Source organism: Canis aureus, chromosome 6, assembly GCF_053574225.1.
Source record: "Canis aureus isolate CA01 chromosome 6, VMU_Caureus_v.1.0, whole genome shotgun sequence".
Taxonomy (NCBI): domain Eukaryota; kingdom Metazoa; phylum Chordata; class Mammalia; order Carnivora; family Canidae; genus Canis; species Canis aureus.
The window spans coordinates 52,278,894-52,295,100 of NC_135616.1; the positions used below are offsets into that span (position 1 = coordinate 52,278,894).

The following is a 16,207-nucleotide window of genomic DNA, read 5'->3' on the forward strand; positions in this document are numbered from 1 at the left end:
TTAAAAAAAGAGAGAGAAGACTCAAATTAATAAAATCATGAATGAGAAAGGAGAGATCACTACCAACACCAAGGAAATACAAACGATTTTAAAAACATATTATGAACAGCTATACGGCAATAAATTAGGCAATCTAGAAGAAATGGACGCATTCCTGGAAAGCCACAAACTACCAAAACTGGAACAGGAAGAAACAGAAAACCTGAAAAGGCCAATTAGCAGGGAGGAAATTGAAGCAGTCATCAAAAACCTCCCAAGACACAAAAGTCCAGGGAGAGGTGGCTTCCCAGGGGAATTCTACCAAACATTTAAAGAAGAAACAATACCTATTCTACTAAAGCTGTTCCAAAAGATAGAAAGGGATGGAGTACTTCCAAACTTGTTCTATGAAGCCAGCATCACCTTAATTCCAAAACCAAAGACCCCACCAAAAATTATAGACCAATATCCCTGATGAACACAGATGCAAAAATTCTCAGCAAGATACTAGCCAATAGGATCCACCAGTACATTAAGATTATGCACCATGACCAAGTGGGATTTATCCCCAGGATGCAAGGCTGGTTCAACACTTGTAAAACAATCAATGTGATAGAGCATATCAACAAGAGAAAAAAACAAGAACCATATGATCCTCTCAATAGATGCAGAGAAAGCATTGACAAAATACAGCATCCATTCTTATCCATTCTTTTTTAAAAAAAATTTTATTTATTTATGATAGTCACACACAGAGAGAGAGAGAGAGAGAGAGAGGCAGAGACATAGGCAGAGGGAGAAGCAGGCTCCATGTACCGGGAGCCCGACGTGGGATTCGATCCCGGGTCTCTAGGATCACGCCCTGGGCCAAAGGCAGGCGCTAAACCGCTGCGCCACCCAGGGATCCCTACAGCATCCATTCTTGATCAAAACTCTTCAGAGTGTATGGATAGAGGGAACATTCTTCAGCATCTTAAAAGCCATATATGAAAAGCCCACAGCAAATATCATTCTCTATATGGAAACACTGAGAGTCTTTTGCCTAAGACCAGGAACACGACTGTGATGTCCATTCTCACCACTGCTATTCAACATAGTACTAGAAGTCCTAGCCTCAGCAATCAGGCAACAAAATGAAATAAAAGGCATTCAAATTGGCAAAGAAGTCAAACTCTCCTTCTTTGCAGATGACATGATACTCTACATTGAAAACCCAAAAGACTCCACCCCAAGATTGCTAGAACTCATACAGCAATTCAGTAGTGTGGCAGGATACAAAATCAATGCCAAGAAATCAGTGGCATTTCTATACACTAACAATGAGACTGAAGAAAGAGAAATTAAGGAGTCCATCCCATTTACAATTGCATCCAAAAGCATAAGATACCTAGGAATAAACCTAACCAAAGAGGTAAAGGATCTATACCCTAAAAACTACAGAACGCTTCTAAAAGAAAGTGAGGAAGACACAAAGAGATGGAAAAATATTCCATGCTCATGGATTGGAAGAATTAATATTGTGAAAATGTCAATGCTACCCAGGACAATTTACATGTTTAATGTAATCCCTATAAAAATACACTGGACTTTCTTCAGAGAGTTGGAACAAATCATCTTCAGATTTGTGTGGAATCAGAAAAGACCCCGAATCGCCAGGGGAATATTGAAAAAGAAAACCAGAGCCAGGGGCATCACAATGCCAGATTTCAAGTTGTACTACAAAGCTATGATCATCAATACAGTGTGGTACTGGCACAAAAACAGACATATAGATCAATGGAACAGAATAGAGAATCCAGAAATGGGCTCTCAACTCTATGGTCGACTAATATTCGACAAAGCAGGAAAGACTATCCACTGGAAAAAGGACAGTTTCTTCAATAAGTGGTGCTGGGAAAATTGGACAGCCATGTGAAGAAGAATGAAACTAGACTATCCTCTTACACCATAAACAAAGATAAACTCAAAATGGATGAAAGATCTAAATGTGAGATAAGAATTCATCAAAATCCTAGAGGAGAACACAGGCAATACCCTTTTTTGAACTTGGCCACAGCAACTTCTTCAAGATCCATCTATGAAGGCAAGGGAAACAAAAGCAAAAATGAATTCTTGGGACTTCATCAAAATAAAAAGCTTCTGCACAACAAAAGAAACAGTCAACAAAACTCAAAGACAACCTACAGAATGGAGAAGATATTTGCAAATGACCTATCAGATAAAGGGCTAGTATTTAAGATCTATAAAGAACTTATTAAACTCAACAGCAAAGAAACAAACAATCCAATCATGAAACGGGTAAAAGATATAAATAGAAATTTCACAGAGGAAGACATAGACATGGCCAACAAGCACATAAGAAAATGCTCTGCATCACTTGCCATCAGGGAAATACAAATCAAAACCACAATGAGATACCACCTCACCCCAGTGAGAATGGGGAAAATTAACAAGACAGGAAACAACAAATGTTGGAGAGGATGTGGAGAAAGAGGAACTCTCTTGCACTGTTGGTGGGAATGTGAACTGGTGCAGCCACTCTGGAGAACTGTGTGGAGGTTCCTCAAAGGGTTAAAAATAGAACTGCCCTATGACCCAGCAATTGCACTGCTGGGGATTTACCCCAAAGATACAGATGCAGTGAAAAACCGAAACACCTGCACCCCAGTGTTTCTAGCAGCAATGTCCACGGTGGCCAAATTGTGGAAGGTGCCTCGGTGTCCACTGAAAGATGAATGGATAAAGAAGACGTGGTCTATATATACAGTGCAATATCACTCAGCCATTAGAAATGACAAATACCCACCATTTGCTTCAACGTGGATGGAACTGGAGGGTATTATGCTGAGTGAAGTAAGTCAATCGGAGGACAAACATTATATGGTCTCATTCATTTGGGGAATATAAAAAATAGTGAAAGGGAATAAAAGGGAAAGGAGAGAAAATGAGTGGGAAATATCAGGGAGGGTAACAGAACATAAGAGACTCCTAACTCTGGGAAATGAACAAGGGATAGTGGAAGGGGAGGGGGGCGGGGGGCTGGGGTGACTGGGTGACAGGCATGGAGGGGGCACTTGATGGGATGAGCTTTGGGTGTTAAGTTATATATTGGCAAATCGAACTCCAATAAAAAATATCAAAAAAAGGAAGTTAATATTTATTGAGTGATTTTTTTTTTCAATTGCAACTCATTCCACACAATTGTAAAGTTAAGGATACTGCTACAGGATTGATATAAATAGGCTCACCATATACTTATCATCGAAATCGATAAACTTTTGAGGGTGCTGGAATTTTAAGCCAGACATGACAACGGGTATAACCCAGGACTGCCTCAGGCATACTAGAATGTATGGTCATTCATGTATAAAGCTCGTGGTGTAATCGCATAAACCCAAACTGACTGGGATGAAATGCTATCGTCACTGCAAGATCATTTGGGCTAGCATTCAATGCTTGACATTAGCTTCTTATCTTAGTCACACAACTCTGTCTCTTGCTTGGCTTCTCTGCCATGAGTTACCAGTGATTTCTCCTCTAGACATTTGTTTAAAAGTTCAACTATTGTGCAAGTTCCAAGCAGCTCTTGACTCCCTGGTTTTGGTCTTTTTCCTTCGGTTCCACCATCTTACCTTTCCCAGAACTCTTTCTGCTGCTCTAAATTTTAATTAACATAATTCCTTGTTTGTCTCACTGTCATCCTTTATTTCTCTCCTCTCCCCACTATGTTCCCTGGTTTTCTTTGTTTATTTGCTTGCTTGCTCTCACGCATCTCTCTTCTTTTGAGGCTCCAGTCCAAAGCTGTCAGTTACCTATTGTTCTGTTTCCTGTTAGTTAACCTCTGACCCTTCATAAATTAAATTTGACAAAGTCCCTTGATTAACAAAGGATATGCACAAATCACAGTAAAAGGGGTACATAGAAGTCAAAGATGTTTGAGGATTCATCTATTCATCACATCACTTCTATAAACATCCAGGAGAAATAGGGTGTAACTACAAGTGCGTTCAGTTACTACAGAACAGTAAATTTTTCTTACAAGTATTATATTTCTTTAACAGAAATTATTAAAGACACAAATTGTCTTCTTGATACAAAATAAGTACTTGATGAATTCTTGTTGGAATGGGAACACATCTGGGCTTTAGGGCAGAATTCTATGTGATAGGCAAGTGTTGGAAAAATTCAATTTGAAGATGCTGGCACCTGGGAGGGGCTCAATTCTTCTGTTACTAAAGTATTTCCAAAAGATAGAAACCTTTGCAGCATGTTTATATGTGACCCATCCAGGATGACTCTTTAGACCAATTATGGATAAAATAATTTATATTCAGGCTTTGACATTTGGCTTTGTCACTTACTTTTAAGCAATTGAGTAAAATGTCTATATGATAATAATGGATGATAGAAAACTAGAATTACTAGAGACATAAAAATCTCTAATGAGTTTCACTCTAAGGTTATCTCTATGCTAAACTACAGGATTATAGGAGACAGGGAAGAGGAGTTTCTGAAGTATTTTGTTGGGAGGTCACAGAATAAGAACTTTTTCCCACTCTGAGAAAATGAAAACCAGTCATAAGGTGAAGAGAGTGGTGGCTTAATGTTTAAAACACAGGTTTGAATACATTTCCTGTTAAAGGAACTAAAATTGAGAGCATTAGGAACATCTGTGCCACTCTTCCTAGAAAATGTTTCTCTGAGGTCGTTTCCTAGAGCAGGGAATCTGTTCTGTTTCTTATTGTAAAACTCCTGGAGAAGGCTGAAAAGAGCAAAGGAAACAGGAAACAGAATTCAATTTGTGGAAAGCTCTGGAAAGAAAAGCAAATCATTGAAAATGCATCTCCCTCTGAAGATTCTTAAAACACAGAGGCTGAATATAAAAAATCTGGCATAGAGATAGGTTAATGAGAATGTGGTGTGCCACTGACCAAATGGGTGTGTTTTGAGTTTGTAGACTTAATTCTATTTCTTCACACAAATTCTCCCCTAAAAGATACCCCCTCAAACAGTCTTTTTCACATTTTTGAAGACAGGTTTCAGAATCAAGTTCATATAAATCCACCAGAAGTTATTTAGCCTAAACTAGCAGGGACCAAATAGAATTTTGAGTTCTAGGAGATTTTAGACACAAAGAATTTAAATGAGCCCAGACCTTTCCTGCCTCAGATTTCCATGAACAGAACAAGGATACTATTTCGTTCTATGTCTTTCTTTGAGGAATTAAATTTCTCAGAATGGGTGAGTTCATTATTGCTTTCTGAAGCATACTGACTTGTCCTTTGTAGCCTCAGATTGAGAGGCAATTGAATGATGGGTGTCTGTTATTCTGGGAGCAGTCCCCCTTGCTGGTGGGGGACTGTTGGAGATGACAGATGTACTGAGGAAATTGCTAGAGTTACATGTGTCCTATATGGCTAGCTGGATATGTTAAGAGGTTTTCAGAATTGTGCTGCAGCTGCTAGGCAGCCAGGACAGCCCAAGAGCTTCTGAGACTCCTGTCAGGGGAATAGGAACAGGTTTCAAGGTCTCCTTGATGACTGACACAGCAGTGTCCAGTGTCCAGTGGAGGTCACATGGGAATACTTGCCTCTGTAGCTCTAAGCCCCAGAACCAGCGTTTCCCTAGAGTTCACATGCTGTGTGATAACGAAGATTTATTCCATTTACCTTGCAGGCCCCTTGAGAAAGACTGTAAGTCATCTTAAGAAAAAAAAAAGTCACCATCTGTTACAGTGTTTATTTTCTGCATTTGGTGGGTGTCACATTGGTCTCTTGATGCTCCTCAGTTTATTGTCCCTTTTCCTATGTCTCATGGAAAAGGAAAGTTGGAAAGTTGTGGAAGTTTGTAGGACTAGGTCACTGGGCTATTAAGAGCTGAGGGGGGCAAATGGAGCTGAAAACAGCCCTGTTCTGTTTGCCCCATCATGTTTCCTAATGTGGGGCTGAGTTGGCCTAGAGGACGAAGCTTCTTTTCCTTTGCACAAAGACACTGTGCAGTCCAGCAGCAGCATGGCTGAGGCATCTGGGGTTCCTTGAGACTGAGTACCTCTGATTCTACTGTAGAGGCCTAAGATCTGTAACTGCTGAAGGCAAGCCTTCCCAACTATTTTTTCCATTCCATCAGTGGACACCATGGAAAAGAATAGCTATAGCATTCCCTTCATCATCTTTTTGGAAATCATAACTTTACTGGCCACTTATCCTGCTCTGGGAGGGGTAGAATGGCCTGTTGTCTTTAGTAACAGTTGGGTTTTCAAGCTGTTTGTTATTATTCTAATTTTTACAGTAATCTTTTATTTTTTAAAATTTTTATTTATTCGAGAGAGAGAGGGGCGGGGGGCAGAGGGAGAAGCAGGCTCCATGCAGGGAGCCTGACGTGGGACTTGATCCTAGGTCTCCAGGATCACACCCTGGGCTAAAGGCAGCACTAAACCGCTGAGCCACCCGGGCTGCCCTTTACAATAATCTTTTAAATAGAGTGTTAATCCTTCCTAAAAAACACAACCTTTGACAATCTCCTCTATAGATGATGGACCTACTTTTTTTTTTTTTTCTTTTTAAGATTTATTTATCCATTCCAGAGAGGAGGAGGGGAGGGAGAGGGAGAGGGAGAGAGAAACCCAAGCAGAGTACTCATCAAGTGCAGAGCCCAGGCGGAGCCTGAGCGGGGTCCAACAGGATCCAACGCCAGGTGGCTGCAGGGCCCTAAGATCACGACCCCAGCTGAAACCAAGAGTTAGATGCCCAACTGACTGGGCCATCCATGTGCTCCAGTGATGCACCTACTTTTAAAGGTTATCTGAACTTAGAGTTCCTTAAGAAGACAGGAATCAGAATTGTGAGAGAACACCTAGTGTAATAAATACATGCTGGCTTTCTCTAACCATCCTGGTTGGCTGGGAGCTTCAACCCTGGGCTGCAGTAAAGGATCCTTTTGTGACACAGAGCACCTTCTCCACTGGGCTGCACCCAAGCTGTGATGGTGATTTTAAATGTGCACTTTTACCCAAGTGTTAGCTTATGTAAAGCTCTTCTGCCCACCATACAGTCAATGCTGAAAACTGCTGGCAATTATAATCTTATTAAAGTGGGAATGACATATACTTCACAAGGTCATATTAAATGTTATATAAAGTGCCTACCTGATATCCATAACACATTTCATTGAATCCAAGTTGTACCATTATTTTAGGTACCTCTAAGAAAGATAAAAATAGTAACTTTCAATTATGCTATAATTACAGGTAGGGAAGGCAGATCCCAACTCTAGGTTGTCAAATGTGAACATTTTCACACTAGCCTCAAAACCTTTTTCTCTCCTCTTTCCTATCTAATTAGTAAGGAGTCCATGCTTCCCAGAATCTGAGATTTTCCTTTTCCATTCTTTCCCCCTAGGGTCTCCTACTTCCTTGGCTAAAAGGGCTTAACCGTAAGCACTGTTAAGTTTTTTTTTTTTTTAACACTATTCAACAACAAAAAGAAAAAAAAGGAAAAAACAACTGATGCATGCAAGGACCTGAATGAATCTATAGATTATGTTGACTGAAATAAAGCCAATTCCAAAAGGTGACACATGGGATGCCTGGGTGGCTCAGCGGTTGAGCATCTGTCTTTGGCTCAGGGTGTGATTACGGATCCTGGGATGGAGGCCCGCATCGGGCTCCTTGCGGGAAGCCTGCTTCTCCCTCTGCCTGTGTCTCTGACTCTCTCTGTCTCTCATGAATAAATAAATAAAATCTTTTTTTTTAAAAAAGGTGACATATTGTGTGGTTCTACTTGTCTGACATTATTAATTTTTATTTTTAAGATTTTTTTTAGAGAGAGCAAGAGAAGAGAGAGTGGAGGATAGGGGAGGTGCAGAGGGAGAGAGAGTCTTTAGTAGACTCTGCACTGAGCAGAACCTGAGTTGGGGCTTGATCTCTTAACCCAGAGATCACAACCCTGAAATCCACGACCTGAGCTGAAACCAAGAGTTGGAAGCTTAACCAACTGTGCCACCCAGACACTTCTGTATGACATTTAAAAAATGACAAATTATAGAGATGAACAGGTCAGTAGTTTCTGGGGGGGTTAGGGAAGGAAGGAACCAGATAGGAAAGGAGATGTGGCCAAAAAAAAAAAAAGACAACAGAAGGAATCTCTGTGATGATGATATTCTTTTATATCTCGACAATATCAATGTCAATTTTCCAGTTGTCATATTTTACAGTAATTTTGCAAGATGTTACTGTTGGGAGAAAACAGATGAAGATTCTACAAAATCTTATTGTATTATTTCTCACATATATTTTTTTAAATAAGATTTATTTATTTATTCATGAGAGACACACAGAGAGAGAGAGGCAGAGACATAGGCAGAGGGAGAAGCAGGCTCCTCACAGGGAGCCTGATGTGGGACTTGATTTCAGATCCTGGGATCACACCCTGAGCCAAAGGCAGATGCTCAACCGCTGAGCCACCCAGGTGTCCCTTTCACATATATTTCTTGTATATGAAATTCAGTTATCAAAATTAAAAAGTCTGATTTTCAAAATCTGGCTTCAACATTGTGATACAAAGATCCAAAGGCCTAATTCTAAGTTCATTATATTTCAATACTTGCTTTTGTGCCTTTTAAGGTTGTAAAAGATACTTCGCAAATGCACAGATGCCCACAAGTTAGAGTTGCTATCATGGAAAAAACAAATGCTGGTACATATGTGAAGGTTTGTTAGGGATCATATTGAATCTGCAGATCAATTTGGGGATTAACAATACTGTCTCCCAAACATAAAACACAGTGTCTTCACTGAATTAGATCTTGTGTAATTTTCTTAAAAGCTGTTTGATTTCTGTCCGTTACTGGTAATACTCCCTCTTTCATTACTGATTTTAATAATTTGAGACTTCTTGGTCAGTCTAGCTGAAGGCTTGTTAAATGTATTGATCTTTTCAAAGACCTCACTTTTGGCTTTGATTTTTTTTCTATTCTCTATTTCATGATTTCTGCTTTAAGCTTTATTTCCTTCTTTCTGTCTCTGTTGGGTTTATTTTGCTCTTCTTTTTCTGGTCTCTTAAGATAAAATATAGATTATTTTGTCTTTTTTAATGTTTGTTTTTTATTTGTTTTTTGGTATCAATTTTATACTATCATGATTCCCCTGTATTGCTTCCATCTCATTGTGAATTCAACTGCTTAGCATTCTTACTCTTATATATGAGGTAAATGAATATAAAAATAAAACAAAAACTTCTTCCTACTTACCTAAGGCTTTCAGTCTAGTATTTAGGTTTGTACCTTTTAGTGATGTATATGTATGCCCTTAGAATTAATGGCATGGTGATCTGACCAGACACTTCATGTAAACAGAAACTGAGGAGAAATTCAAACTTGAAATAGGAAATGTCAAGTTTCCCCAAGAACAAATTTATATAACATCAAAGGCGGCAGAAAGGCCAAATAAAGGTCAAGGACAGAACACTTTCCCACAAAATAATCTAAATCTCATCAAATGCTCAGGACACTATTCATCTAGTCTAGCCTAACAAGTACAAGGTTATTAATATAGCTGGTATATTATTTGGATAAGCAAACATCATAATTCAAAAAAATAATAGCAAAGCAGAAATCAAACATTTCAAAACAAATTTTTGGTTATTCTGTTTATTTCAGTTGGGACACTCAGTGGACATTAACTGGGTTACTTAAAAGTCATTTCAATTAGGAATCTCTTTAGTCCTTTATCAATTATTTCGAGTGTTCTAGTCTCAAATACATTCCTTTCTTCTACAAACTTCTGAAAGAGATGAATACCTCCACCTACACCAAAATAATGTGCTTTGCTGGCCAAAAGCACCCGTCCATTTTTATCTAACAATCTAAGGAATGTCTGGTGCAAAGTACCATAATAATCTGGATTGTAAATGGTTTCTGAGGTAAGAATGAGATCATATTTTTCAAAGAATTTTTCACTATTTAGTACAAGCTTACAAAACTCAGACCACTCCCCAGAAAAGAACCGGCATTTAGATAATTCTTGTGCTACTTCTGATTTCCTGCATCTTTTCACATCAGGTTCATTTACATCATTTCCTTTGTCTTCCAAAGTAGAGTTAGCCACTACGTTAGGTAAGGTTACTTCATCAATCACCAAACTGTTATAATCTTGAAAATGAATTTCTTTGGCCCCGCCCTTGAACGCAACTATACCCAGCAACCCCGATCCACAGCCAAGATCCAACACTCTTTTCCCAACAAATTTCACCTTGGCCTTTGTGAAATATGCTAGGAGGTCAAAGGTACATTCCCAGATTTTTAAGCCTCCTTCATAAACACCTGTGATCAGATCAGATTGAGAAGAAAAACTTTGTGAAATTATGTTTTCTCCAGGGAAATTCTCTTTCAACAAGATGGTTTTCACTACTGATACATGTTGGAGACCTGGTAATGTCTCTATGACTTTGTTTTCTAACACTTTCTTTAAATCTTCAGGCACTGTATGCTCTTTGGCAACTCTTATGTAGGGATGTTCTTCCTGTGGTTCCAAGTTACTTGAACTGTTTGCTGCAGTGAGTGAGCTGTCTGTGTCTTGAGAGGGAGTTGCATTTCCCAGTTGCTTATGTTCCAACAAATGATCCTGAGGTAAGTCAAACTGTTCTGTAGAACATTTCCTGTCCCTGTGTTTACCTTCTGAGACTGAAGACTCTTTGGAGGAATCCACAGCCAAAGCTCCATCTCCAAGAGGCACTGATTCATTTTCCAGGTGGTTTACTATGGTGAAATTAAACTGAAAAGTCATCCTCTCACTAAAGGCACACAATCCTTAAATTCAAATAAAGATTCTTATACTTCTGGATAGAACTGATGACACACACATAAACCTGCTTCAACTATTCAGTTAGTTTCACTGAGGATTAATTTTTCTATAGCTGCTTATATGCAGTTACAAATATTTACAGATGTTTCCAAATGACTTTTTAGAGGTCTTTGATCTTCTTTCAAATTAGCTCTGAAGGGAAAAAAAAAAAAAAAGAAAAGAATTCTTATTAAAAAGTAAACTGAGGGACACCTGGCTGGTTCAGTTGGTAGAGCCATGTGACTCTTGATCTTGGGGCTCTGAGCTCAAGCCCCACATTGAGCACAGAGCTTACATAAAAACAAATGAACAAAAAGAAAGGTAAAATGACATATTTCAGTAATGTAACATTAACCAGTATCCTGCTCTGTTACACAGCTGCCTTTTCTGTAAAAGCTGTGTAAGGAGAGATCCCTCTCTTAAAAAGAAACACATACACACACTCTTCAGAGTTCAAAAAAATGGGAAAGAGAATAAACTGTAAAAACAAACAAAAGGACAACAGAACAACGTGAAAAACACATAAGGTCCAAAATTGTCAGCCCGCAAAGGACAAGCCTATCTTAGTCTCTCACCCATCACGACTCTGTCCAAACATACCTACCCCCTAAACTGCCACCATCTCTTCACTGCGGTCTGTTACTGTTTCAAGCAACAAGCCTTTAAGATTTTATTTTGGGAAGTGAGCATCCCCTTAGAAACCTGCACGGGGTATGCTCCGGTGTGCGTAAATTCATCCAAATGACCTCACCTACAAACATCTAGCGAAGACCAGCAGCCCTAGATGCAAAGCAGCAGGAGAAATTTGGAGTAATCAGTAAAGATTAGTTCGGTGGTAGAGAAACAAAATAAGGGCACTGACTGCAGAGGCCCTTATAAAGTGGAAGCAACTTGGTTGAAACTTCACAGGATCGACCGTGCTAGATACTCTGTAATACCATCTGCTTCAGTTTGCACAACTCCGGCAGGCGGGGTCTTTATTTCCATCACACGAGACAGACGAAGTTGGGTGGCACGGTGAAGCGGGTAAAAAGGCGCCAGTGGGGGATCCCTGCGTGGCGCAGCGGTTTGGCGCCTGCCTTTGGCCCAGGGCGCGATCCTGGAGACCCGGGATCAAGTCCCACGTCGGGCTCCCGGCATGGAGCCTGCTTCTCCCTCTGCCTCTCTCTCTCTCTCTCTCTCTCTGTGTCTATCATAAAAAATAAACAAATAAATAAATAAATCTTAAAAAAAAAAAAAAAAAAAAAAGGCGCCGGTGTCTGCCTACCCCACCGCGCCCTGAGGCTTGCATTCATTTTCTGGCTGCAGGTGCCAGTTGCACCCAGACCGCAGCTGTGCGGGCTCCAAGCCCGATGGGACAGACCGTAGCAAACCTGGGGCCTTCGGCCTCTGGGGACCTCCGCAAAGCGCCTGAGTGCAACGTTTCCAGCGACCAGGACCTGAGTACGCTCACCGCCCGGGAAGGTCCCAGCGCCCAGCGCCCAGCGCCCAGGGCCGACGAAGCCCGCGCCAACTCGGACCCTCGGGATGGGCGGCGCGCACCCGCGAGGCGAGCCCTCCGCCGCCCAGACTAGCCCGACGGCCTCCCCAGCCGCGCGCGCCAGGGCTCCCTAGGAACGCGCCCGGCCTCCTCTCTATGGTTACGGGCGCCGGCGGAGAGCTCGCAAGGCCTGCCGGGACGGCGGGAGTTTCCGGTCTGGCGGTGGCGGGAGCGGTTTGAAGCTGTGCTGGTCGGCGGAATATGTCTCAGGAACGCGCGGCCCCGGCGAGCGCGGCTCCCCTGGAGGAGTTAAGCGGCTGGACCGAGGAGCTCTGCCGCCGGGAACTGCCGTCCGTGCTGCCCCGGCTCCTTATATCCTTCACTGTCGGCTCCACCCGGAGGGGTGTGGGGCAGGTGTCGCCGCCTTTCTGTGGCCTCTTCCGCTGGCCCCCGGGCCGTGTTGGGTTCCTCGCTGATGAGCGAGATGGGGGACAGGGGGCGGGCGGGGGCCTCCCCTTGGCGCTGGAAGGGCTCGCACTGATGCTCCGCTCAATGATCTTGGCCATGGCTGTGGCGTTTTCTCCATCGCTTTGTGCCTTTGGGTTTTTCTGTACTTGTCCCTTGCGGTTAAGCGTCGATGCACCTTCGCCTGGAGGGACAGGGGAGGCAGGCCCTCAGGCCCGACCTCTCAGGTGAGCTCTGACTCCTAATAGCTGGATGAGGTTAGGGAGATGCTCCGAGCGCTCACCTCTAAACTGGATGGTGACTATGGATACCTTTCTCAGGATGAAGAGAATTAAAGGACGTACATCTGCCACGGTGCCATGTGTGTAACAGACGTCCTGTAATAAAAATGTTCTTCTCAGACCTCTTTTGGCTTTATTGCTGGTTAGAAGGAGGTGCTTCCTTTTGTAATTGGCTTTCAAATACTGAGTTTGAGTCATTAACGCCTCCGCGGTCCAAGTGCATACTGTTTTTTCTCGTGCTTGTGAATGTGCCTGGAATCCTAGCTCTCCATGTTAAAAGTTTTTTTTTTTTTTTTAACATCTTTGAACTCACTTTTTTTTTTTTTTTTTTTAAGATTTTGTTTATTTATTAGAGACACACAGAGAGAGGCGGAGGAGCACGCTCCAGGCAGGGAGCCCCACGTGGGACTCGATCCCGGGTCTCCAGGATCAGGCCCTGCACTGAAGGCGGCGCTAAACCGCTGGGCCACCCGGGCTGCCCAGGAGCTCACCTTTCAACAGAAGCTACGCTTAAAAGAAAAAAAAAAAATGACCTTCATTGTAGAGAGTTTCAAAAATTTTTTTTTTTTTTTTTTTTTTTTTTACATCTGAAGGCAATTCTTCATAATACCCTTATGTAGAAGTTTTTCACATAGGCATGGGCAAAACCCCGCTTAGGTACCAAAGCCGTCTCTTAGTCATTGTGTGGATTCGGAATCCCTGTCTTGAAGGATTTCCACTTGGGAAATGCACAGCCATCCTCCAACTTCAAAACCTTTACTGGTTACATAATACATACCAGGCAGGGTGTTAGGCTTTGGGGGAACAAAGATAAGGAACATGGTTCCTTTTTTCTCCCTCAACCTTATGAGGGACTTCAGTTATTGAAGGAAACATTTCCACTTGGTTTTGCATCTCAGACTTAACATTCAAAAGAACCTAAACCTGTTCTTCCCCCCATTTTTTTTTTTTTTTAAGGTTTTATCCATTTATTCATGAGAGACACAGAGAGAGGCAGAGAGGTAGGCTGAGGGAGAAGCAGGAGAAGCAGGGAGCCTTACTCGGGACTCCATCCCAGGACTCCAGGATCACCGCCTGGGCGGAGGGCAGGGGCTAAACCGCTGAGCCACCCAGGGATCCCTTTCCCCCAATTTTCAACACTTTTCAACAAATGAAAGATATGTTTTTAGTAAATCTATACAGTCACATCACCCAAACATAATTATTTTCATGTTTTGAACTTTACATATTATTTTCCTGTCTTTACTTGCAGCATGTCTACATAATCATTAACTTAGGTTTAATTTTGGAAGGGTCCAACATTTTTTTGACCATTGCTGAAATTTTTCTGTAAGACAAGTTTGACCCTATTAAAGTAAATAAAATGAACTGACTATACCTCATTTCGATTTCTGCTGTAAAATTCATATATGCAAAGTAAAATGTCAGAAGGATCAATTCTTGTATTAATGTGAAGTTATAGTTTGTTCATTTTTCTTACTGACACATTCTTTAATCTTATTTTACAATAAAACATTTTTAACAATTCCTGATGGTATACAAGTGTACAGTTTATCATATAATTACTACTATTGTAATGAACATAGGATAATTTAATGTCACATATTTGTGTTTGCTGTGTGCATAAGAATTTCAGTCTGATAAGGTTGGTAAGATACACAAGTAACATGGAAAGGAGACAAAGTGTTGAGTGCAAATAAAATACTGGAGAGATGTGAAGGAGGAAGAAATTTCTTTCCGTTTAGAAACCAGAAATCCATGGATAATATAGTACTATTCCTCATCTGTCAAAAGTATATCAACTGTACATAGTTTGAAAAGACAATCTTATCCCTGCTCAATTTTGAAAGTATTTCCTTGAAGTATTTTCATTAAACTGTAGTCTACCTAAGAACATTAAATTTTTAAAAGCAAATTAAGCCAGTAAATTGAATCTACTTTCAGTTTCTTACTGATCATTGCCTAAACTTAAAGAAGGCTGTTTTTTAGATTTGTTCTTAGTAGTGAATATCCTATTACTGTGATACTAGTGTCTTCCTTAATTTTTTTACTCTATGTATCAGCATTCCGACAGTTGGATCGAGCATATTCGTAAGTAAAATTATCTTAATTGTTTAATATATTTTGATGTCATTACAGTCTGAGTCCAACATATCTCAGTACAGTTTCGTATTCCTTTCAAATATGTTCTATTAGTGTTAGAGCCTCTGTAAATTTCAGTTACTTAAAATGACCAAATTCCTTTAAATTGTAGTACTTACAGTTTTAAGCTCTTTTTTAGATGGATACCAGAACTGTTGATAATGTCCATATAAACACATTGATATTTTAAATGTTAGTTGTTAAACTGGTTAGACCTATGTAAAACATAATTTGCAGTCTGCTCTCGGTTGACTTTTTCATCTTTATCTGTGTTCTTTAATCTTACTTGGATTTTTTTATTTACTTATTTGGTTAGGAGAAGAGATGAATTAAAGACTAGACTACACAGTTTACTCAAATTTGAGTTATTCTGTTTGCACTTCAGTTGGTTGTGGATATTTATAATTTTCAACTATGTTGACTTTTGAGTCTAATTTTTTAAAGTTTTTTTTTATCCTGAGTATGAGTTATACATTCACTGTAGAAAATTTGAAACAGCAGGCAGCCCCGGTGGCGCAGCGGTTTAGCGCTGCCTGCAGCCCAGAGCATGATCCTGGAGTCCCGGGATCAAGTCCCATGTCAGGCTCTCTGCATGGAGCCTGCTTCTCCCTCTGCCTGTGTCTCTGCCTCTCTCTCTCTCTCTCTCTCTGCATCTCTATGAATAAATAAATAAAATCTTAAAAAAAAAAAGAAAAAGAAAATTTGAAACAGGGATCCCTCAGTGGCTCAGCGGTTGAGCACCTGCCTTTGGCCCAGGGCATGATTCTGGAGACCTGGGATCGAATCCCACATTGGGCTCCCTGCATGGAGCCTGCTTCTCCCTCTGCCTGTGTCTCTCTCTCTCTGTGTGTCTCTCTTATGAATAAATAAATAAATCTTAAAAAAAATTTTAAAACATGCAGAAAATCAGAAAAGATAATGAAACAATCATTAATCCAACATGGTTAAGGTTTTGGTATAGCACGTTCTCATCTTGATTCTATACAATCTTTCTTTTTTTTTTTTTAATTTTTATTTATTTAT

At 40.7% G+C, this 16,207-nt stretch overlaps 2 protein-coding genes across 5 annotated transcripts in view; one reads left to right on the top strand and one right to left on the bottom strand.

Moving 5' to 3' along the window:
• Positions 1 to 9,608: 9,608 nt before the first annotated feature.
• On the bottom strand, positions 9,609 to 12,000 carry METTL18 (methyltransferase 18, RPL3 N3(tau)-histidine). The gene is made up of 2 exons (XM_077901617.1): positions 11,568 to 12,000; positions 9,609 to 10,969 (listed from the first exon to the last, which is right to left on the bottom strand). The coding sequence occupies exon 2, from the start codon at positions 10,757 to 10,759 to the stop codon at positions 9,662 to 9,664; it is 1,098 nt and encodes a 365-aa protein (XP_077757743.1). The 5' UTR covers positions 10,760 to 10,969; positions 11,568 to 12,000; the 3' UTR covers positions 9,609 to 9,661.
• Positions 12,001 to 12,478: 478 nt separating this feature from the next.
• The window catches only part of FIRRM (FIGNL1 interacting regulator of recombination and mitosis), a 43,723-nt gene continuing 39,994 nt past the window's right edge, over positions 12,479 to 16,207 (top strand). For 2 of the 4 annotated variants that reach the window (XR_013381933.1, XM_077901599.1), the window contains exons 1-2: positions 12,483 to 12,668; positions 15,094 to 15,133. Coding sequence is in view for 3 of the 4 variants with exons in the window: in XM_077901599.1 (XP_077757725.1) it covers positions 12,558 to 12,668; positions 15,094 to 15,133 (151 nt within the window). In the remaining variant the exon portion in view is untranslated. Of the gene's footprint in view, positions 12,669 to 12,838; positions 12,989 to 15,093; positions 15,134 to 16,207 lie in introns of those variants that run through there. The other 2 variants (XM_077901601.1, XM_077901600.1) reach the window with 2 other exon arrangements.